Source organism: Haematobia irritans, chromosome 3 (assembly GCF_050003625.1).
Source record: "Haematobia irritans isolate KBUSLIRL chromosome 3, ASM5000362v1, whole genome shotgun sequence".
Lineage (NCBI taxonomy): Eukaryota > Metazoa > Arthropoda > Insecta > Diptera > Muscidae > Haematobia > Haematobia irritans.
Window position 1 is genome coordinate 159,709,511 of NC_134399.1, and position 24,427 is coordinate 159,733,937.

Below are 24,427 nucleotides of genomic sequence, written 5' to 3' on the forward strand. Positions count from 1 at the left end.
GGAAGCATATAGACATCTTGTTATTTCAGATAATCTTTGTTTAAACATTTTTAAAGGACTTTGATACCACATGAAAATCTGAGAAAAAGAATAACTTAAAATAATTGTCCTTAAATGTGCAAATTTTGGATTTTCAACCGCGAAACACGACCTTAGAACTAACCTTTAAAGAAGCAAAAACACCATCTACGGTGAGTAGACCATCAACACTGATGTGAATTTCCTTTAAAGCTGAGTACTATGTTTAGTTTTCAAGCTGAAAACCAGCTTGTTTTCACGGTTACTTTTTTAAATTAATTAAATTATAAATATAAAATGGTTCACAATCAATTCCTTAGATGTTTTCCATTCATTATTTCACAAGACTTTATAAAAATATAATCGTCGTCATAGAGATTTTGTACTTTTAATTTTATGTTTTGGTGAAAAATACGAACATAGTACTCACCTTAAGACGTCTATTCCTTTCTTGATCTATGCTGTAACCAAACATAACGCGGTTTTGAGTGTTAGTGCATTTGGTAAAGCAGAGCCGTCATCTTAGTTAAATAATATGTTGATTTTATGAATATATGTGTTGCTAAATAATCGTTACACTAACTAATTGTTTTAATTTTTTAACTAATTGTTCTAATTTTTAACACTTTTTACATATCTTCCATCTACTGTAATTCCTATTAGATTCCAACTAGAACACGCTAAAGTACAAATCGAGTTGTACTCACTGCGACAAGAACATTCCACTAAGACCATAAGCTGGCCATATTTCATTTCTGTTTATATTATTCGTATAAACTCATTAGCTACTACAACGCATTAAACATATCTGGCCACCTTTAATATTTTCATTTTCTCTCGCTCAGCACATGTTAAAAACAGATGTTTTGCGTTTTGTTTACCTCCTACAGTTTCATTAATTCTCTCGGTCGTGTCTAGTGTTTGTTCTCCGCGTGTGTTTTTGTTTTAACAGAAATTATTTGGTTTTAGCTCAAATAATCAAATAAATTATAGTGCTTCGCATAAAATAATGTTACACAAAGTGCCATTAATTGTTATTTTGGGTTCTACCGGTACCGGTAAAACAAAATTGTCTTTGGAACTAGCTGAACGTTTTGGTCTCGAAATTATTAGTGCCGATTCTATGCAAGTGAGTACAACAAACAGTTGCTGTTGCTAATAGTATATGGGTGTCAGTGTGTGTGTGTGGCTTTGGTTAGTTGGGTTGAGAGCGGGAGAAAATATGAAAACACAATAGTGATGCCCACCGAGCGTTTTGTAATTGGTTTTGTTTTTCACTGCCATACACATTATAATTCTCGTGTTTGACATTTGAAATATCGCTTTTATAAAGGAAACGTGATATACTCTCTAAATCACGAAAAAGCGTAAATTCGAGCACCAATAAATTTAAAGTTAAGATAAATTGAAAAAAGTTAAATGTTATTATACCATATCTTGTAACCTTTTATCAAGCAATGGTCGGCTCAAACGCATCAATTTGGTTCGATACTAACCATTTCATTCGGTTACTCATAGTACACCAATTCTAGCTAGCCCCGCCGTATACACAGCATAAGCTTGTTTCCATAGATATACTCCTCTTGCGACGATACTGAGTAGAGGTGTGCACGTGACACGAAATTGTCGTGACTCACGATATTTTCGTGATTCGTGCGTGAGTCGTGAGTCGCGCTCATGACAACAGCGTGAGTGTGCGTGATTAACAAACCAAAATGTCGTGCGTGAGCGTGAGTCACGAAAATAATATTTTCGTGAGTGTGTGTGAGTAACGAATTACACTCACGAAAATATTCCTGCTCACCAACATAAAACGCTTAAGAGTTAAATTCAATTAAAATTTTAGTGGCACCTGTTAAGAGTTTAATTACACTCTCGATTTTAATAATGCTCATGTTTTCAGACACTTCGGTAAGGTAAATTAATCATAAAATTATTCGTGAGTACCGATATTTTTCGTGAGTCACGGTATTTTTCGTAAGTCACGACGTTTTCGTGCGTGAGTGTGCGTGAGTACAAATTTTCTTTTCGTGAGTGTGCGTGAGCGTGAGTCCTACCAAAAAATATCGCGCGTGAGTGTGCGTGAGAATGATTTTTCAGTCGTGAGTGTGCGTGAGCGTGAGTAAACTATTACTCACGTGCACACCTCTAATACTGAGGCATGACCTGTGTTACTGCCCTAAGGCAGGTCATACTGCCTAACAATCATTTTGGGCCAGTGTTGCCAGTATTTTTCTGGCTCTTGTCCCCAAATTATGATGTTTTCGTCCCCAAAAATCCCCAATTTAAACTTAAATTCTTCACAAAAATCCCCAATACATTTTTGAGAGTTAAAAAAAAAAAATTAAGCATAAGGCTCTCCTGTAGAAAATCAGTAATAATTTAAAAATTAAAATTTTGTCAAATCCAGCAAGCTGTAATAAGATCAAGAACCCCAACACCAAAAATTGAGAAAATTTTCTACATACAAATACAATTTTGAGATAATTTTCTATACAGAAATAAACATTTTGCGAAATTTTTCTATAGAAATAAAATTTTTACAAAATTTTCTATAGAAAAGAAATTTTTCTATAGAAATAAAATTTTTACAAAATTTTCTATAGAAAAGAAATTTTGACAAAATTTTCTATTGAAATAAAATTTTGAGAAAATTTTCTATATAGAAATAAAATTTTGAGAAAATTTTCAATATAGAAAAAAATTTTGAGAAAATTTTCTATAGAAATAATATTTTGATAAAATGTTCTATATAGAAATAAAATTTTGTTAATTTTCTATAGAACATAAATTTTGACAAAATTTTCTATTGAAATAAAATTTTGAGAAAATTTTCTATAGAAATAAAATTTTGAGAAAATTTTCTATATAGAAATTAAATTTTGAGAAAATTTTCAATATAGAAAAAAATTTTGAGAAAATTTTCTATAGAAATAAACTTTTGACAAAATTTTCTATAGAAATAACATTTTGATAAAATGTTCTATATAGAAATAAAATTTTGTTAATTTTCTATAGAAATAAAATTTTGCTAAAACAATTTAAACCGGTTTCTCGAAAAAATCCCCACAAAAATCCGCAAATATATGGAAATTACCCATCAAATCCCCAAGTCCCCAACTCGTAAATTTCGTCCCCATTCGCAAAAAATATCCCCAATACTGGCAACTCTGTTTAGGGCGATAAGTCTGCTAGGGATGTGACCGGTCAACAACTCCAGTACTAAAAGAAAACAGGCCTTATGTTACTCTCCGGACAAACGACACATACTGAAAATGAAGACTCTCGAATGGGGTTGTATTCACGGTTGCCACTCGAGCCAAAAATAATCTACAAAAATCTGGAGCAAATTTTACCAAAAAACCAGTACACAAAAAAGATCTTATTTTGTCAAAATTTTATTTCTATAGAACTTTGGTTAAACTTTTATTTTAATAGCAAATTTGGTCAAAATTTTATTTCTATAGAAAATTTTCACAACATATTATTTCTATAGAAAATTATGTCAAAATTTTATTTCTATAGAAAATTTTGTCAAAATTTTATTTCTAAAGAAAATTTTGTCAAAATTTTATTTCTATAGAAAATTTTTGCAATATTTTATTTCTATAGAAAATTTTTGCAAAATTTTATTTCTATAGAAAATTTTGTCAAAATTTTATTTCTATAGAAAATTTTGTCAACATTTTATTTCTAAACACAGTTTTGTCAAAATTTTATTTCTATAGAAATATTTGTCAAAATTTTATTTCTATAGAAAATTTTGTCAAAATTTTATTTCTATAGAAAATTTTGTCAAAATTTTATTTCTATTGAAAATTTTGCCAACATTTTATTTCTATAGAAATTTTTGTCAAAATTTTATTTCTATAGAAAATTTTGTCCAAATTTTATTTCTATTGAAAATTTTGTCAAAATTTTACGTCTATAGAAAATTTTGTCAAAATTTTATTTCTTTAGAATATTTTGACAAAGTTTTATTTCTATAGCAAAATTTTGTCAAAATTTTATTTCAATAGAGAATTTGGTCAAAGTTTTAATTTCTATAGAAAATTTTGTCAAAATTTTATTTCCATAGAAAATTTTGTCAAGATTTTATTTCTAAAATTTTATTTGTATATAAATTTGGTTAAACTTTTATTTTAATAGTAAATTTGGTCAAAATTTTATTTGTATAGAAAATGTCAAAATGTTATTTCTATAGAAAATTTTGTCAAAATTTTATTTCTATAGAAAATTTTGTCAAAATTTTATTTGTATAGAAAATTTTGTCAAAATTTTATTTGTATAGAAAATTTTGTCAAAATTTTATTTGTATAGAAAATTTTGTCAAAATTTTATTTCTATAGAAAATTTTGTCAACATTTTATTTCTAAAGAAAATTTTGCCAAAATTTTATTTCTATAGAAAATTTTGTCAAAATTTTATTTCTATAGACGATTTTGTCAATTTTTTTCTATAGAAAATTTTGTCAAAACTTTATTTCTATAGAACTTTTTCTCAAAATTGTATTTCTATACAAAATTTTGCAAAATGTTATTTTTTTAGGAAATTTTATCACAATATTATATCTATAGAAAATTTTGTCAAAATTTTATTTCTATAGAACATTTTTGCAACATTTTATTTCTATAGAACATTTTGTCAAAATTTTATTTCTAAAGAAAATTTTGTCAAAATTTTATTTTATATAAAAATTTTGTTCAAATTTGATTTTTATATACACATTTTTATTCCTATAGAAAATGTTGTCAATTTTTTTTTTGCTTTTTTAGAAATCTTTGTCAAAATTTTATTTCTATAGAAAATTTTGTCAGAATTTTTTTTCTATAGAAAATTTTGTCAAAATTTTATTTCTATAGAAAATTTTATCAAAATTTTATTTCTACAGAAAATGTTGTCAAAATTTTCTGTTGTCAAAACTTCTCTAGAATATTTTGTCAAAATTTTATTTCTGTAGAAAATTTTTTCAATATTTTATTTCTATAGAAACTTTTTCAAAATTTTATTTTTATAGAAAATTTTGTCAAAATTTTATTTATATAGAAAATTTTATCAACATGTTATTTCTATAGAAAATTTTGTCAAAATTTTAGTTCTATAGAAAATTTTATTTCTGTAGAAAATTTGTTCAATATTTTATTTCTATAGAAACTTTGTCAAAACATTATTTTTAAAGAAAATTTTGTCAAAATTTTATTTATAAAGAAAAATTTTTCAAAATTTTATTTCTATGGAATTTTATTTCTATAGAAAACTTTGTCAAAATTTTATTTTTATAGAAAATTTTGTCAAAATTTTATTTATATAGAAAATTTTATCAAAATGTTATTTCTATAGAAAATTTTGTCAAAATTTTAGTTCTATAGAAAATTTTATTTCTGTAGAATATTTTGTCTAAATTTTATTTCTGTAGAAAATTTGTTCAATATTTTATTTCTATAGAAACTTTGTCAAAACTTTATTTTTATAGAAAATTTTGTCAAAATTTTATTTCTAAAGAAAATTTTGTAAAACTTTGATTTCTATAGAAAATTTTGTCAAAATTTGATTTCTATAGAAAATTTTGTCAAAATTTTATTTCTAAAGAAAATTTTGTCAAAATTTTATTCCTATAGAAAGTTTTGTCAAAATTTTATTTCTATATAAAATTTTGTCAAAATTGTATTTTTATATACAAATTATGTCAACATTTTATTTCTATAGAAAATTTTGTCAAAATTTTATTTCTATAGAAAATTGTGTCAAAATTTTATTTCTATAGAAAATTTTGTCAAAATTGTATTTTTATATACAAATTATGTCAACATTTTATTTCTATAGAAGTTTTTGTCAAAATTTTATTTCTATAGAAAATTTTGTCAACATTTTATTTCTATTGAAAATTTTGTCGACATTTTAATTCTATAGAAATTTTTGTCAAAATTTTATTTCTCTAAAAAATTTTGTCAACATTTTATTTCTATTGAAAATTTTATTTCTTTAGAAAATTTTGTCAACATTTTATTTCTATTGAGAATTTTGTCAAAATTTTATTTCTATTGAAAATTTTGTCAAAAATTTATTTCTATAGAAAAATTTGTCAACATTTTATTTCTAAAGAATAATTTTGTCAAAATTTTATTTCTGTAGAAAGAACATTTTGTCAAAATTTTATTTCTATAGAAAATTTTGTCAAAATTTTATTTCTATAGAAAATTGTGTAAAAATTTTATTTCTGTAGAAAATTTTGTCGAAATTTTATTTCTATAGAAAATTGTGTAAAAATTTTATTTCTATAGAAAATTTTGTCAATTTGTTCTATAGAAATGTTATTTCTTTAGGAAATTTTATCACAGTATTATATCTGTAGAAAATTTATTTATTTATTTCTATAGAAAATGTTTGCAACATTTTATTTCTATAGAACATTTTGTCAAAATTTTATTTTATATACAAATTTTGTCCACATTTGATTTTTATATATACATTTTGTCAACATTTTATTTCTATAGAAAATGTTGTCAAAATTTTATTTCTGTAGAATATTTTGTCTAAATTTTATTTCTGTAGAAAATTTGTCAAAATTTTATTTCTATAGAAACTTTGTCAAAATTTTATTTTTATAGAAAATGTTGTCAAAATTTTATTTCTAAAATTTTATTTCTATAGAAATTTGGTTAAAATTTTATTTGTATAGAAAATGTCAAATGTTATTTCTATAGAAAATTATGTCAAAATTTTATTTCCATAGAAAATTTTTGCAACATTTTATTTCTATAGGAAATTCTGTCAAAATTTTATTTCTGTAGAAAATGTTGTCAACATTTTATTGTTATAGAAAAATTTGTCAAAATTTTATTTCTATAGAAAATTTTGTCAAAATGTTATTTCTATAGACAATTTTGTCAAAAATTTTTTTCTATAGAAAATTTTGTCAAAATTTTTATTTGTATCGAAAATATTGTTAAAATTTTAGTTCTATTGAAAATTTTGTCAAAATTTTATTTCTATAGAAAATTCTGGCAAAACTTTATTTCTATAGAAAATTTTGTCAAAATTTGATTTCTATAGAAAATTTTGTCAAAATTTTGATTCAATAGAAAAATTTGCCAAAATTTTATTTCTATAGAAAATTTTGTCAAAATTTTATTTTTATATAAAATTTTGCCAAAATTTTATTTTTATATAAAATTGTGCCAAAATTTTATTTCTATAGAAAATTTTGTCAACATTTTTTTTGCTCCCCCAATACTATAGTTTAAGACATTCTCATAAACGGCTACTATATTGATAAATGAAATTTCACTTACCTGAAGAATGCAAAATCATCCTAATTTTCCCATATAGATTGGTGAATAGGCATTTTTGACAGCTAATTGAATATTTAGTTCGTATCCCTCAAACAACCATATATTCATGACATATTGAAAAAACGTCTTCATTTACACAATAAAGGAAGACAAAGCGAAAAAAAACACAGATACGTAAAGAATTTATCCCTCGAGGATATTGATTGAGGAAATTCTCTGCAGCAAATACCAAGAAAGACGCAGAAAATTACAAAAACGATAGATTCTAGTAAAGGAAATACTTGTGTGAACAAAGCAAAAGAACCAAGAGAACACAATCGGTTTCGATTTCAAATCACTTCCTGGGAGGCTAGACATGAACAAACATGCATGATTAGCAGAAAAATCTAGAAATCGAAACAAAAGGTGAAATATTCCACAAAAAGTGCCGATGTAGATATTACGGAAGGAAGGAACATGATTTTGTTTTTTTGTTGTTTGTCTCCCAGATGTTCCCAAAATATTTTTTAACAATCTTGTGTTGCTAAAGCTATTGTGTGATATTACAAATTCTCATTATAGATAGATTGTGAAAGGGTGATTTCGTTTTCCACTTGGGTTATAATCTTTTGTTTCGTCTATGATGAGCCCTTTTGCTGCTACCGTTTTTTGTTCGTTTTTTTTTTGGGTGTTTTATTTTCCTCCACCTTTTCTTGGATTCTTAAGAAGATAAATATCTCAGAGTTATACTATTCCTCAAATATTACCAAATAATTTATGGGTCACAACAAACTGTTGCTGAAAACCAAAAACGTCTTCTTACTATGGCGTAGATTCTATGTATGCTAGGGTGAGTAACTATTTGCCAGATGCTTTAATTTATGCCAATTAAATTTTACATAATTTTACTAAACAGGGAATGTTTAGATACAAAATTCTATTGTTATTTAAACAAGGACAATAGTATAATTACAATAAACATTGTCTGATCGAATGACGACATAGAAATCTATTGAAATTTCTTAGGCACTTGAATTTGTTTTTTGTCTTTTGAGAAGGCTTTGAATATCTAATTATTTTCTATGACATCGAGAAGCTGTTCAATAATTAAATCCACTGACAGAATTTAAAAAGTATTAGAAAAAGTTTAATCTTTTTATACAAAATAGCATTTTATAGGGACATACATTATGACGGACAGTGTTGCCAGGGAAATTTTTCGGTTTACTCTACAAGGCCAAAAAAAGTTCTCTACACTCCCCTACATTCTTAAAACATTATTTTTCGTTAAATTTAAACAAAAATTAAAAAAAATTTCCTTCTTTGTGCTTTATTATCATTTATAATGTTGTTTTAAGTAACTGTATAAGTCCTTTGTAAGGCTTAGTTACATATGAAAATAAATAAATTAAAATATGAAACTGCAATGTCCAGTGACTTACAAAAGTATTCGTTTTTTTTTCAATTCTTGAAATCAAATGAAGTTTTTTTTGTAAACCGTTTAACATTTTTATTAGATAGTTTTATTGAAATGTTTCCATGGACATACATAAAAGCAAAACGTAAATAAAAAATTAGGAAATTACTTTCATTGTATTAATTCTAAACATTAAATCAAAAGCCTAAAACAAAGTGCTCACAAAAGTATTCGTCGCATCACATTGTATAAGACAGTATTTTGGTCCACTTAGTATTTGGTATGGTGTCCTTTATTAGCGCAAATGGCTTGTAGTCGTCTTGGCATCGACTCTACCAATTTTCGACATATTTCTTGAGAGATTTTGCCCCATTCTTCCTGTAACACTTTTTTAAGGGTTGGTTCTCTTGGATGAAATTTGGTTTTGTCTGATCCACAAAGTCTTGGAGACGGAGTCTGAAGATTTTGCTGGAGTCGGAGTCGCAAAAATTTTGCTCGACTCGGACTCCGGCTAAACTAAATTTTTTAAAACACTTCACATTTTAGTAACCAAAAAATGTTTTTATGCTAATTAGTTTCCATTGCATTATTCACTAGATCAATGTACGATATGACTGTAAATGAAAAGCAACTTCCAATTACAGAGATCATTTTATGTTTCCCAGAATGTTAGACTAGCAGATGGACTGAATCGATCCTTTTTAATGCCTACCACCATAACAATTTCGCACAATCGATTTTATTTTTTTAATTTTATTTTAAGACCATATACCTATATACATATGAAGAATATTGAAAGATAATTTTTTCAAAAATTTATTTCTTCAGAAAATTTTTTCAAAAATTTATTTCTATAGAAAATTTTGTCAAAATTTTATTTCCATAGAAAATTTTGTCAAAATTTTATTTCTATAGAATTTTTTTCAAAATTTTATTTCTATAGAAAATTTTATCAAAATTCTATTTCCATAGAAAATTTTGTCAACATTTTTTTCTATAGAAAATTTTGTCAAAATTTTATTTCTATAGAAAATTTGTCAAAATTTTACTCCTATAGAAAATTTTATTTCTACAGAAAATTTTGTCAAAATTTTATTTCATTCGTTTTGTTTGTTATTGTTGGCTTCTCTTCAATCGTTATTGTTGTTTTTTTTTTGATCTCAGTTTAAAGCCATGCATTGACTAAACTACAAGTGTAGCTTAACCAACAGAGGAAACGTATGCTTGTCAAATTTATTTGGGCAAAGCCCTATAGACTGCAAGATGGTTGGATGTACAGCTGTTTCGGAATTACCACATTCCTCATCAGCATCCTCTACTTGCAGCAAAACTATCAACCAATTATCAGAATAAATTCAGGTAGTTCATTAAACCCAACAATGAACCACACTTGAACCTTCCGAAAAAAGGTTTATGATAGTTGGTTGTACAATAATCTCTTTTTTCCTTTGTCACCGTCAAATCATCGATTTGAGTGCAGTTAGCTGTAGTTTAGTCAACGCAATGGTATTAAAGCTGAAATCAAAACATCAAATATGAAATTTTATTTCTACAGAAAATTTTGTCAACATTTTATTTCTATAGAATTTTTTTCAAAATTTTATTTCTATAGAAAATTTTATCAAAATTCTATTTCCATAGAAAATTTTGTCAAAATTTTATTTCTATAGAATTTTTTTCAAAATTTTATTTCTATAGAAAATTTTATCAAAATTCTATTTCCATAGAAAATTTTGTCAAAATTTTATTTCTATACAAAATGTTGTCAAAATTTTACTCCTATAGAAAATTGTGTCACTATTTTATTTCTACACAAAATTTTGTCAAAATTTTATTTCTATAGAAAATGTTAGTTCTATAGAAAATTTTATCAAAATTAATTTTCCATAGAAAATTTTGTCAAAACTTTTTTCTATAGAAAATTTTGTCAAAATTTTATTTCTATACAAAATTTTGTCAAAATATTATTTCTATAGAAAAATTTGTCAAAATTTTATTTCTATAGAAAATTTTGTCAAAATTTTATGTCTATAGAAAACTTTCTCAAAATTTTATTTCAATAGAAAATTTTGTCAAAATTTTATTTCTATAGAAAATTTTTTCAAAATTTTATTTCAATAGAAATTTTTATCAAAATTTTATTGCCATAGAAAATTTTGTCAAAATTTTATATTTCTATAACAAATTTTGTCAACATTTTATATCTTGTCAAAATATAATTTCTATACTAAATTTTGTCAAAAATTTATTTCTATAGAAAATTTTGTCAAAATTTTATTTCTGTAGAAAATTTTGTCAAAAACATTATTTCTATAGAAAATTTATGAAGCATTTCATAGTTGGAGAGGAATATTTTGCAAAATCTTCCAAAACATCAAGAATTCTACCAACCTACCAAACAGTAAAAAATACGCCATTTTTGGTAGACTCGTGTTCATAATTGCATATAGCCCGCATATCAAGCGACCCCCATATTTCAGTTCTGGCTCTATAATTACCGCACAAAAGTTCATATCGGTTCGTAATTATTTCTTCCCTATATATACAGGTCGAGAATTGAATATATACGTATTTAATTGACCTTTCTTTTGTCTACTGTATACTCAGCATGGACAAACTTACAATGTAGAAGATGATGTTAAGAAGTTTTAAGATGCCTTGCCATCGGCCGCAATCCAAGTAATTTAATTGTGGATGACCGTCTTTAGTAGAAGTTTCTACGCCATCCATGGTGGAGGGTACATAAGATTCGACCTGGCCGAACTTACGACCGTATATTCTTGGCAACTATATCATGTATATATATTCTTGAAGAAATTCTAAGACGATATAACCAGGTTCATCTATCTGTTGTAATCATACTGCAGTCTTCAATAATGGTGCTACCATCTTGAAATTTGGCACAGATTTTTTTGTCAGCACGCAGGCAAAGTTCGAAAATGGGCTACATCGGTCCAGGCTTTCATATAGTCCCCATATAGACCGATCTTCCAATTTGACCGTTTCGGTTTATACACACCACAATTTTTATCCTATATGCTTAAAATTTGGAAATCTTCGAAGAGATATTTAAGATTCCTTTAAAACTTTAACAAATCTGAACCGATCTACTTGGGAGGGTAAAGGGTGATACGGTCAAAATTTGGTCAATATAAACTTGACATATTTCTTTCAATTTTGCATTTAAAAAACCTGAACACCCCTCATTTTGAAGGTGTGTGTGTAGAATGTTGCTCCTATTTTGATTTTGGAATTCACTCTTCAGTTGTCAAAATGCCGTCCAAGCAAGAAGAGCAGCGTATCAAAATTTTGCTCGCGCATCGCGAAAATCCGAGCTACTCGCACGCAAAGCTGGCAAAATCGCTAAAAGGTGCCAAATCAACCGTTACAAATGTGATTATTGTGTTTGGGGAACGTTTGTCGACAGCCAGGAAGTCTGGATCGGGGGGAAATCGAAAACCGGAAGCCGCTGAGACGACAAAGAGAGTTGCCGGTAGTTTCAAGCGAAACCCTAACCTCTCTCTCCGAGATGCCGCAAACAAGCTGGGTGTATCGTTTACAACCGTGCATCGAGCCAAAAAACGAGCCGGACTATCGACTTACAAGAAGGTAGTGACTCCAAATCGCGATGATAAACAAAATACGACGGCCAAAGCGCGATCCTGGAGGCTGTACACGACGATGCTGACGAAGTTTGACTGCGTGGTAATGGACTACGAAACCTACGTCAAAGCCGACTACAAGCAGCTTCCGGGACAGGAGTTTTATACGGCAAAAGGAAGGGGAAAGGTAGCAGATATTTTCAAGCTCATAAAACTGTCATAGTTCGCAAAGAAATATCTGGTTTGGCAAGCCATCTGTATCTGTGGCTTGAAAAGCAGCATTTTCATAGCTTCCGGGACTGTCAACCAAGAAATTTGCGTGAAAGAGTGTTTGAATAAACGTCTGCTGCCTTTCCTGAAGAAACACGGTTGTTCCGTACTGTTTTGGCCGAATTTGGCATCTTGCCATTACGGTAAAAAGGCCATGGAGTGGTACGCCGCCAACAACGTGCAGGTGGTTCCCAAGGACAAGAACCCTCCCAACACGCCAGAGCTCCGCCCAATTGAGAAATACTGGGCTATTGTCAAGCGGAACCTAAGGAAGAGCAAAAAAAAAAAACTGCGAGGACGAGCAGCAGTTCAAGGCAAACTGGCTTGCTGCGGCGAAGAAGGTGGACAAGGTGGCTGTACAAAATCTGATGGCAGGTGTCAAGCGTGAGGCCCGGCAATTCGGATTTGGAAAAACGAAAGCCTAACTGAATATTTTTCCTGAATTTTATACTAATTGAACTCGAAAAAGAAACTTAATTTGATTTTTTAAATAAACGATTTCACCGATTTACACGCGTTTTCCCTTGACCAAATTTTGACCGTATCACCCTTTATATGTCATAAAAATCCACCTAAAATTCTATAGATTTTCAAGTAACACGCCACGATAAGAAGACTTTTCTAAGGAAACTATTATATTTGATTCATGGTGGTGACTATATAAGATTTAGACGCGTCGAATTTGATTCTGTATTTACTTGTTTTAATTATTATTATATACTTTTAAATTGAAATGCTATACATTTCACTTTGAAGAATGATTCGCCTCGCACAAATTTAGCACCTTTCCTATAGTCTGTTTGTAGTAATAGAAACCCAAATCCATTCGATTGGCCCTTGGAATGTAACAACTCTCAATCCTTTAAATAACTTTTTCAAACCTTTAGAAAATCTTTGCCGTAAAAGTGTGATAATACTGGAATTTAAACACTGATTATCACTTCATGCTGTGAGGATTATTAGAGCATGTTTACCATTCATCATAAAGGATTACCGATGTTCAAAAATCTGGGAAAATAAACAAAAGATTTATATGGATCATAACACTTTAGAGAATATAGGTGTGAAAATTTCAAATCAAATGAAAGTGATATCTTTTTGGGTGTCTTTTTGAGAGCCATTCGGAATTTTCAATGTTTATTTTAATTATTTACATTCACCAAATCCACGGGCAAAGCCATAAAATAAATATTCTCGGTTGTAAATGAAATTCCAGAAATTTCTTAAAAATTCGACTAAAATATGAAACGCAATTGAAAATGAAAAAAAAAACATGGTATAGAAAAGAATTTTAAATATATCCTTAGACTTTCAATTGTATCCTGGTTATGGTGATATATTTTCCTAAAAAAAAAAACGAGAGCATACCTTAGAGCATCGCGTGACCTTTTCTCTATGCCATCAACTGTTAATTTGTTTCTGAATGGTTTTTAATTGAAACAATTCCCTTTATCTTCGGATGATGAAAAAGGGGGTAATTGACCCTCATCAGTATTATCAGCACGGAACAAGATGCCAATCATTTTCAGAATTGTTGAGGAGTACCAACCCAATTATTGTCTATGCTTATTTTTATCCTTTTTATTTATTTTTTTTATTTCAGATTGTTATCGTTTATTTTTTCATAAACAACGCATTAAATTTTTTTTACATTAATTTCTTGGTCTCGGTCTTGTTATTGTTGTTTTATTTTAATGTTTAATTAAATAAAAAAGCGCAATTGTTGATATCTAGGCATTACTGTTTTTTCATATACAAAACCTCCCCTTTTGGGAACATATTAAAACATGACAATAGTCTTTACATTTTTCTTTTGGATAATGATCCTTTGGTTCATTCTCGCCATATCCTGTTCATCATTATGTAGTGATCTCCTTTTGTCAATTTTTTGCCTCTTTTGTGCTCCATAGAAAGGGGTGATTTTTTGTTTGTTGCTCTGTGTGACTTCCCCTGTTCAAACATCCTATTAACAATGTAACATTAGGCGCCATTGTTTTTCATTAAAATAAAATATAATTGTAATTTCACAGAGGTTTGAAAATCATGTTTATGCCTGCAAAGATCATAAGAGATAATTTAATGTGCCATTATTTTGGGATAGCAGGAAAACCAGAACTAAAAATCAGTGCTTAGTTTGGTTGGTCCAAAGATCATTTAATATCCTTTAAGCATAGCTCTCAGTGTTGCCAGTATTGGGATTGCCCCACACCCAAATTGAGGATATTTTTCGTGGGGAATTATAGAAAAAATAAAAAATATAAATAAAATTTTTACAAAATTTTCTATAGGCATAAAATTTTGACAAAATTTTCGATAGAAACAAAATTATGACAAAATTTTCTAAAGAAAAAAATTTTGACACAATTTTCTATACAAATAAAATTTTGAAAAATTTTCCATAGAATTAAAATTTTCTATAGAAATAAAGTTTTGACAAAATTTTCTATAGAAATAAAATTTTGAATAAATTTTGTATAGAAATAAAATTTTGACAAAATTTTCTATAAAAATAAAATTTTAACAAAATTTTCTATAGAAATACAATTTTGACAAATTTTTCTATAGGAATAAAATTTTGATTAAAATTGCCTATAGAAATAAAATGTTCACAAAATTTTCTATAGAAATAAAATTTTGACAAAATTTTTTATAGAAATAAAATGTGTAGAAAATTGTCTATAGAAATAAAATTTGCACAAAATGTTCTATAGTAATAAAATTTTGACAAACATTTTTTATAGAAATAAATTTTTGAGAGAATTTTCTACAAAAATAAAAAATAAAATTTTGACAAAATTTTCTATAGAAATAAAATTTGGACGAAATTTTCTATAGAAATAACATTTTTGGAAAATTTTTTATAGATATAAAATTTTGATAAAATTTTCTATAGAAATAAAATTTTGACAAAGGTTTCTGTATAAATAAAATTTTGACAAAGTTTTCTCTATAAACAAAATTTTGAAAAAATTATCTATGGAAATGTCAAAATTTGACAAAATTTTCTATAGAAATAAAATTTTGATAAAATTGTCTATAAAAATAAAGTTTTGACAAAATTTTCTATACAACAAAATTTTGACAAAATTTTCTATAGAAATAAAATTTTGACAAAATTTTCTATAGAAATAAAATGTTGAGAAAATTTTCTATAGAAATAAAATTTTGACAAAATTTTCTATAGAAATGAAATTTTGACAAAATTTTCTATAGAAATGAAATTTTGACAAAATTTTCTATAGAACTAAACTTTTGATGTAGAAAATCTATAGAAATATAATTTTGACAAAATTTTCTAAAGAAATAAAATTTTGACAAAATTTTCTATAAAAATAAAATGTTGAGAAAATTGTCTATAGAAATAAAATTTGCATAAAATTTTCTATAGTAATAAACATTTTGACAAAATTTTCTATAAAAATAAATTTTTGAGAAAATTTTCTATAATAATACAATTTTGACAAAACTTTCTATAGAAATACAATTTTGACAAAATTTTCTATAGAAATACAATTTTGACAAAATTTTTTATAGAAATAAAATTTTGACAAAATTTTCTATAGAAATAAAATTTTAACAAAATTTTTTATAGAAATAAAATTTTGACAAAATTTTCTGGTTGATAGTTTTGCTGCAACTAGAGGATGCTGATCAGGAATGTGGTAATTCCGAAACGTGCGTCCATCCAACCATCTTGCAGTCTATAGGGCTTTGCCCAAATAAATTTGACAAACATTCTTTTCCTCTGTTGGTTAAGCTACTCTTGTAGTTTAGTCAACGCAATGGTTTTAAAGCTGAGATCAAAACAACAAATATGATTGAAGTACAAACCAACAATAAAACACAAGAAATAATATTTCGACAAAATTTTCCATGGAAATACTATTTTGACAAAATTTTCTATCGAAATAAAATTTTGACAAAATTTTCTATCGAAATAAAATTTTCTATAGAAATAAAATTTTAACAACATTTTCTATTAAAAAAATTTTTCTGTAGAAATAAAAATTTGACAAAATTTTCTATAGAAACAAAAAATTTCTTTAGAAATAAAATTTTGGTGAAATTTTCTATAGAACTAAAATTTTGAGAAAATTTTCTATAGAATTAAAATTTTGACAAAATATTCTATACAAATAAAATATTGAGACAATTTTCATAGAAATAAAATTTGAACAAAAATGTCTCTTTATTTCTTTAGAAATAAAATTTTGGTAAACTTTTCTATAGAACTAAAATTTTGAGAAAATTTTCTATAGAATTAAAATTTTGACAAAATATTCTATACAAATAAAATATTGAGACAATTTTCATAAAAATAAAATTTAGACAAAATTTTCTTTAGAAATAAAATTTTGACAAAATTTTCTATAGAAATAAATTTTTTGTATAATTTTCTATAAAAATAAAATTGTCGTTTTGTTTTGTTATTGTTGGTTTTTTCTTTAATCATTGTTGTTGTTTTTTGATTTCAGCTTAAAACTATGCATTGACTAAACTACAAGTGTAGCTTGCCGGCTATCATGTAAAACCTTTTTTCGGAAGGTTCAAGTGTGGTTTACTTTTGGGTTTAGTCAACTGCCTGAATTTATTCTGAAAATTGGTTGATAGTTTTGCTGCAAGTAGAGGATGCTGATGAGGAATGTGGTAATTCCGAAACGTGCGTCCATCCAACCATCTTGCAGTCTATAGGGCTTTGCCCAAATAGATTTGACAAACATTCTTTTCCTGTTGGTTAAGCTACTCTTGTAGTTTAGTCAACGCAATGTTTTTAAAGCTGAGATCAAAACAACAAATATGATTGAAGTACAAACCAAAAGAATAAAAAAACAAAAAATGTCGACAAAATTTTCTATGGAAATAAAATTTTGACAAAATTTTCTATAGAAATAAAATTTTCTATTAAATAAATTTTTCTGTAGAAATAAAAATTTTCCAAAATTTTCTATAGAAACAAAAAACTTCTTTAGAAATAAAATTTTGGTAAAATTTTCTATAGAATTAAAATTTTGACAAAATTTTCTATACAAATAAAATGTTGACACAATTTCATAGAAATAAAATTTTGACAAAATTTTCTCTAGAAATAAAATTTTGATAAAATTTTATTTAGAAATAGCATTGTGACAAAATTTTCTATAGAAATAAAATGTTGACAAAATTTTCTACGTAAATAAAATTTTGAATTTAGACATAAATTTTGACAAAATTTTCTATAGAAATAAAATTATAACCAAATTTTCTATAAATTCAATATTATTAAAAATTTTCTATAGAAATAAAATTTTGACAAAATTTTCTATACAAAAAAAAATTTTTAGAAAATTCTCTATAGAAATACAGTTTTGACAAAATTTTTTTATAGAAATAAAGTTTTGGCAGAATTTTCTACAAAAATAAAATATTTTGTAATATTATTTGACAATATTTTCTATACACAGAAAAAAATTTCACGAAAATTTTTCCAATTAAAATCTTAATTGAGTTTTAAAAAATATTCAATCAAAAATTTAATTGAAACAACAAATTTTTTAATTGAAATAAAAATCAATCACACGACTTAATAGTATCAATTAATTTTTTACTTGACTGTCAATTAATTTTTTAATTGATACTATCATTTCTGTGATTGAAGACATTTCAATTAAAAATTTAATTAATTTAATTAATTTAAAAAATTTAAATAATTTTCAATTAATTTCGTGATTGAATCCGATTTTTTTTTTGTGTGTAGAAATAAATTGTTTCACAGATTTTTCTATAGAAATAAAATTTTGACAATATTTGCTATAGAAATAAAAATTTTGGAAAATCTTCTATAAAAATGAAATTTTGAGAACATTTTCTATAGCATTTAGGGCATTTTTTTCAAATTCAATATTATTAAAAAGTTTGATTTTCGATGTAAGTCAATTGATCAAAGTCAAAAACTTCAAAGTAAGATTTTTTAATGAGGTTGTTTATTTTCCAAAGAGGTGACATGAAAATGTACACCTTCGATAGTGACAAAATTTTCTAAAGAAATAAAATTAAAGAAAATTTTCTACAGAAATGAGATTTTGATAAATTTTTCTATAGAAATGAAATGTTGACAAAATTTTCTATAGAAATAAAATTTTGAAAAAATTTGCTATGGAAATAAAATTTTGAAAAAATTTGCTATAGAACTAAAATTTTGTCAAAATAAAAAAAAAACATAAAATTTTCTATAGAAATATAATTTTGACAAATTTTTTATAGAAATAAAATTTTTGGAAAAAATTTTCTGGAAAATTTTCTGTAGAAATAGAATTTTGAGAAAATTTTTATAGAACTAAAATTTTGACAAAATTTTCTATAGAACTAAAATTTTGACAAAATTTTCTATAGAACTAAAATTTTGACAAAATTTTCTATAGAAATAAAATTGTGACAAAATTTTCTATAAAAATAAAATTTTGAGAACAAATTTTGTAGAACTAAAATTTGAACAAAATTTTCTATAGAACTAAAATTTTGACAAAATTTGCTATAGAAATAAAATTTTGACAAAATTTTCTATAAAAATAAAATTTTGACAAAATTGTCTATAGAAATAAAATTTTGTAAGATTTTTTAATGAGGTTGTTTATTTTCCAAAGAGGTGACATGAAAATGTACACCTTCGATAGTGACAAAATTTTCTAAAGAAATAAAATTAAAGAAAATTTTCTACAGAAATGAGATTTTGATAAATTTTTCTATAGAAATGAAATGTTGACAAAATTTTCTATAGAAATAAAATTTTGAAAAAATTTGCTATGGAAATAAAATTTTGAAAAAATTTGCTATAGAACTAAAATTTTGTCAAAATAAAAAAAAACATAAAATTTTCTATAGAAATATAATTTTGACAAATTTTTTATAGAAATAAAATTTTTGGAAAAAATTTTCTGGAAAATTTTCTATAGAAATAGAATTTTGAGAAAATTTTTATAGAACTAAAATTTTGACAAAATTTTCTATAGAACTAAAATTTTGACAAAATTTTCTATAGAACTAAAATTTTGACAAAACTTTCTATAGAAATAAAATTGTGACAAAATTTTCTATAAAAATAAAATTTTGACAAAATTGTCTATAGAAATAAAATTTTGTAAGATTTTTTAATGAGGTTGTTTATTTTCCAAAGAGGTGACATGAAAATGTACACCTTCGATAGTGACAAAATTTTCTAAAGAAATAAAATTAAAGAAAATTTTCTACAGAAATGAGATTTTGATAAATTTTTCTATAGAAATGAAATGTTGACAAAATTTTCTATAGAAATAAAATTTTGAAAAAAATTTGCTATGGAAATAAAATTTTGAAAAAATTTGCTATAGAACTAAAATTTTGTCAAAATAAAAAAAACATAAAATTTTCTATAGAAATATAATTTTGACAAATTTTTTATAGAAATAAAATTTTTGGAAAAATTTTTCTGGAAAATTTTCTATAGAAATAGAATTTTGAGAAAATTTTTATAGAACTAAAATTTTGACAAAATTTTTTATAGAACTAAAATTTTGACAAAATTTTCTATAGAAATAAAATTTTGACAAAATTTTCTATAAAAATAAAATTTTGACAAAATTGTCTATAGAAATAAAATTTTGAGAACAAATTTTGTAGAACTAAAATTTGAACAAAATTTTCTATAAATTCAATATTAATAAAAATTTTGATTTTCGTTTTAAGTCATACTTTCTAAGTCAAAGTCAAAAACCTTAAAATAAGATTTTTTAATGTGATAGAGTTTATGGTAAAATTTTCTTAAAATTTTGGTATGTTCTCGGGTAGCAACCGTGTTCTCAAGACCATGGATTTTTGCGCCTGGGGCGTTTTGGAAAGTAAGGTTAGTTAAATGGGCCAAAATACCACAGATCCAATTTCTTGCAGTGTGTTATGGCTTTAGTAGCAGTTTGATGATCACACTGAAAAAAAAGCATACCCGCTTCCAAAGATTTTGTCTTTACTTTAAAAAATTTGGTATTGATTCCGAGCCAAAGAAGCGGAGAATACAAGTAAGGATACTTTTAAGACACAATTATCTTTTAAAATCGGGTTTTGTGTACTTGCTTCTAGGAAGCAAATTTTAATTTTTCGCGTTTTCAGCTTTTTTCTTCATATGCTATCAAAGTCCTTTAAAAACAAGTTAACGACGACTTTATTTTCCAAATTAAGACTCGACTTCTAGTAGAAACTATGCTGTGTTTCAAGTAAAAAAACGTCTTTAAAATAAAGTGTTGAAAAACATGTCCTATATTTAAACGTTTCTTTGCTTTGTAGTCAAGATGCAAAAAGGCAACAAATTTAAAGAATATTTCATTAAATTTAAAGAATTTTTCTAAATTATTAAAGTCAAGTTGACCTTAGCCCAAAGATTTTTTCATTCATGTTATGATGTCGATTTTTAAATCAAATCACTTAATTATAAGGACAATACGACTTCATTGAAAAGTTTATCGACCTTTGGTCAAGGAAAAAAACTTTATACTAGAGAAATGCGTCTTCTATGCTAAGCAAAATTTGCATTCGTATTTTAAAAACATGAAATCTGTGACCTCACGGCAATATTTTTTTCAGTGCATTAATCAAGCCAAAGGTACCTTTTAATAGGCAGTTAAATTCTCCGTCTGAGCTGTAATGGTAAAACTTTGTTCTGAGAATTAAATAAATCCTGTGTAAGAATGAATGATATGAAGGAAGACGAAATTAGCCAGAAAAAACATTTGAGTTAGTCTTTATTAAATTGTTTTCATATCCTATAAAAAAGGTGACGTTTACCACAAAAGCCGATACATTTTTTTTCAAACGTACTTCCTCACAAAGAAAAGTAAATTGTAAACGATGATTGTAAATTTCTTTTGGGAGAAAAGAAATATTTTTTGAGTGTATCATCTGGTCTTGCTGGGCCTCATAATTCGTAATTCAAAGATTTCAAATCTCTACCACACAAAAATTAGTCGTCCCATATCAAAACCCACCTCTCACCAAAATCTAGGCAAACTAAGACATTATTAAAGTAAACTATCAATTTGTACTCGTTTATATCGGTTTATCTACAAGATTTAGGGTTTCAGCCCTTAAAACCTCGATTACCATGTGAAATCCTCATCAAAAGCCCCACATCAAATTTTGAAGGAACTCGAAACACTTGGCAAACATTTTTGGATTTAATCTAATCTGGAAAATGTCAATCAATTCATTCATATTTGCTTCTCATCAACATCGGAATTGGTCAGTCTTTAGTGTTTGTGTTTCTACGACCCTTTGCGGTCGGAAATTCCAAAAAATGATTGACACATTTTTATGGGGTTATTCGAAATGATTTTCTATCTTCGGCTAGATCTTTCAATTCCGTTTATGTGAGTAGTGATATGGATGCATTTATTGCCTTCTTTATTGGTTGAATTATTTTGTTCAATTTGTGGGTTTTTGTTTTCTCGTGTTTGGTGAGAATTCTAGTGATAGCTTTAATTATTCTACGCATTTTTCGATTGCTACGTTCATGTTAACGACAAAGACTGTCAATCAGATGTTGTTGCGAAGTAGAGAGAGAGAGAGAGAGAGAGAGAGCATTTCATGAATGTATTTAGGGTTCGGAGAAATGGAAATATCGTCATTATTAATTGGGAATAAGTTTGCAGTTAAATGGCAAAGAAATTATTTAAATTTATATTCAATTTTGATTCTTTTATTAGAGGAGGTATGTTCACGAGGTCGATCTTTTCAAAAATAATGAAAATTAGATTTCTAAATTTTCGAAAATTTGAAAATAAAGGGGTGAATAATAATACTATGCGCCACACTGTGGAACATGGTATTATAAGTTAGTACATATGCTTGCAACACCCTGGCTATAATGCTCAGGGTCGGTCCATAGACAAATTAGAAGAAGACGCAGTCTTGTCATTGCAAAACTGAAGCACCAGAGGACTCTGCCAACAAAATATCATGAAGTTTGCGTCGACGAGTCTCTCAAATGTACAGCCGTGTGCTTCGGAAAATATCATAACATTTGTGGTTTTTCATAAATTTCTGAATTAAAAACCACAAAAGCAATACCAAAAAGATTATAGAAAATTAAAATAAAACGTATGTGCACAAAAAAAACAATTCGCGAAAATTTTTCCAATTAAAATTGTAATTGAGTTTTAAAAAATATTCAATTAAAAATTTAATTGATTCCACAAATTTTTTAATTGAAACAAACATCAATCACAAAAATTAATAGTATCAATTAATTTTTAATTGGATCAACTAATTGTTTAATTGATACTATCATTTCTGTGATTGAAGACATTTCAATTAAAAAATTAATTGATTCAATTAACTTCGTGATTAAATCAGAAAAAAAATTTTTTGTGTGTGTATGTTAAAGCGAATATTTATTATTGTTTTATGTGAATACTTTTGTTTTAATTTATTTCTGGGCAGAGCTGCCATGACATTTGTTTTCTCTTTATAAGAGCACAAGGCTACATCTTATAGTCTCAATTATCTTTGGTCGGTCACAGAGCATGGTTGCCACAGTTGGTAAAATTCTACCAAAAGTGCTAGATTTTTTACTGTTTGGTAGATCAGTAGAATTCCTTATATTTTGGTAAATTTGCAAAACAGTCCTCTAAAAACATTCCTAAGAGATATTTCAATTCTCTTTAGAAATTAAATTTTGACCAAATTTTCTATAGAAATAAAATTTTGAAGAACTTTTCCATAGAAATAAAATTTTGAGAAAATTTTCTATAGAAATAAAATTTTGAGAAAATTTTCTATAGAAATAAAATTTTGAGAAAATTTTCTATAGAAATAAAATTTTGAGAAAATTTTCGTTAGAAATAAAATTTCGACAAAATTTTCTATAGAAATAAAATGTTGAGAAAATTTTCGTTAGAAATAAGATTTTGAGAACATCTTCTATAGAAATAAAATTTTCTATAAAAATAACATTTTGACAATTATTTCTATAGAAATACAATTTAAACAAAATTTTCTATAGAAATAAAATTTTGAGAAAATTTTCTATGGAAATAAAATTTTGAGAAAATTTTCGTTAGAAATAAGATTTTGAGAACATCATCTATAGAAATAAAATTTTCTATAAAAATAACATTTTGACAATTATTTCTATAGAAATACAATTTAAACAAAATTTTCTATAGAAATAAAATTTTGAGAAAATTTTCTATGGAAATAAAATTTTGAGAAAATTTTCGTTAGAAATAAGATTTTGAGAACATCTTCTATAGAAATAAAATTTTCTATAAAAATAACATTTTGACAATTATTTCTATAGAAATACAATTTAAACAAAATTTTCTAAAGAAATGAAATTTTGAGAAAATTTTCGTTAGAAATAATTACATTTGAGAACATCTTCTATAGAAATAAAATTTTCTATAAAAATAACATTTTGTCAATTGTTTCTATAGAAATACAATTTAAACAAAATTTTCTATAGAAATAAAATTTTGAGAAAATTTTCGTTAGAAATAATATTTTGAGAACATCTTCTATAGAAATAAAATTTTCTATAAAAATAAAATTTGACAATTGTTTCTATAGAAATACATTTAGACAAAATTTTCAATAGAAATAAAATTTTGAATAAAATAACATTTTGACAATTGTTGCTATAGAAATACATTTTGACGAAATTTTCTACAGAAATAAAAATTTTCTACGGAAGTAAAATTGTGGGAAAATTTTCTATGGAAATAAAATCTCGCCAAAATTTTCTATAAAAATAAAATTTTGTCAATGTTTTTCAAGTATTGATATATATTTTCTTAATTAATGTGTTAAATGGTTTTTCTTTTTATTTAAAGTAATTTCCCTGAAGACGA

At 25.7% G+C, this 24,427-nt stretch overlaps 1 protein-coding gene across 2 annotated transcripts in view; it reads left to right on the forward strand.

Annotated features, from left to right (window-relative positions):
• Window positions 1-784: 784 nt before the first annotated feature.
• Window positions 785-24,427, forward strand: part of LOC142230682 (tRNA dimethylallyltransferase-like) — a 225,458-nt gene continuing 201,815 nt past the window's right edge. For both annotated transcript variants that reach the window (XM_075301316.1, XM_075301315.1), the window contains exon 1: window positions 785-1,147. In XM_075301316.1, coding sequence (XP_075157431.1) covers window positions 1,028-1,147 — 120 coding nt within the window. In that variant the 5' untranslated portion in view covers window positions 785-1,027. The remainder of the gene's footprint in view (window positions 1,148-24,427) is intronic.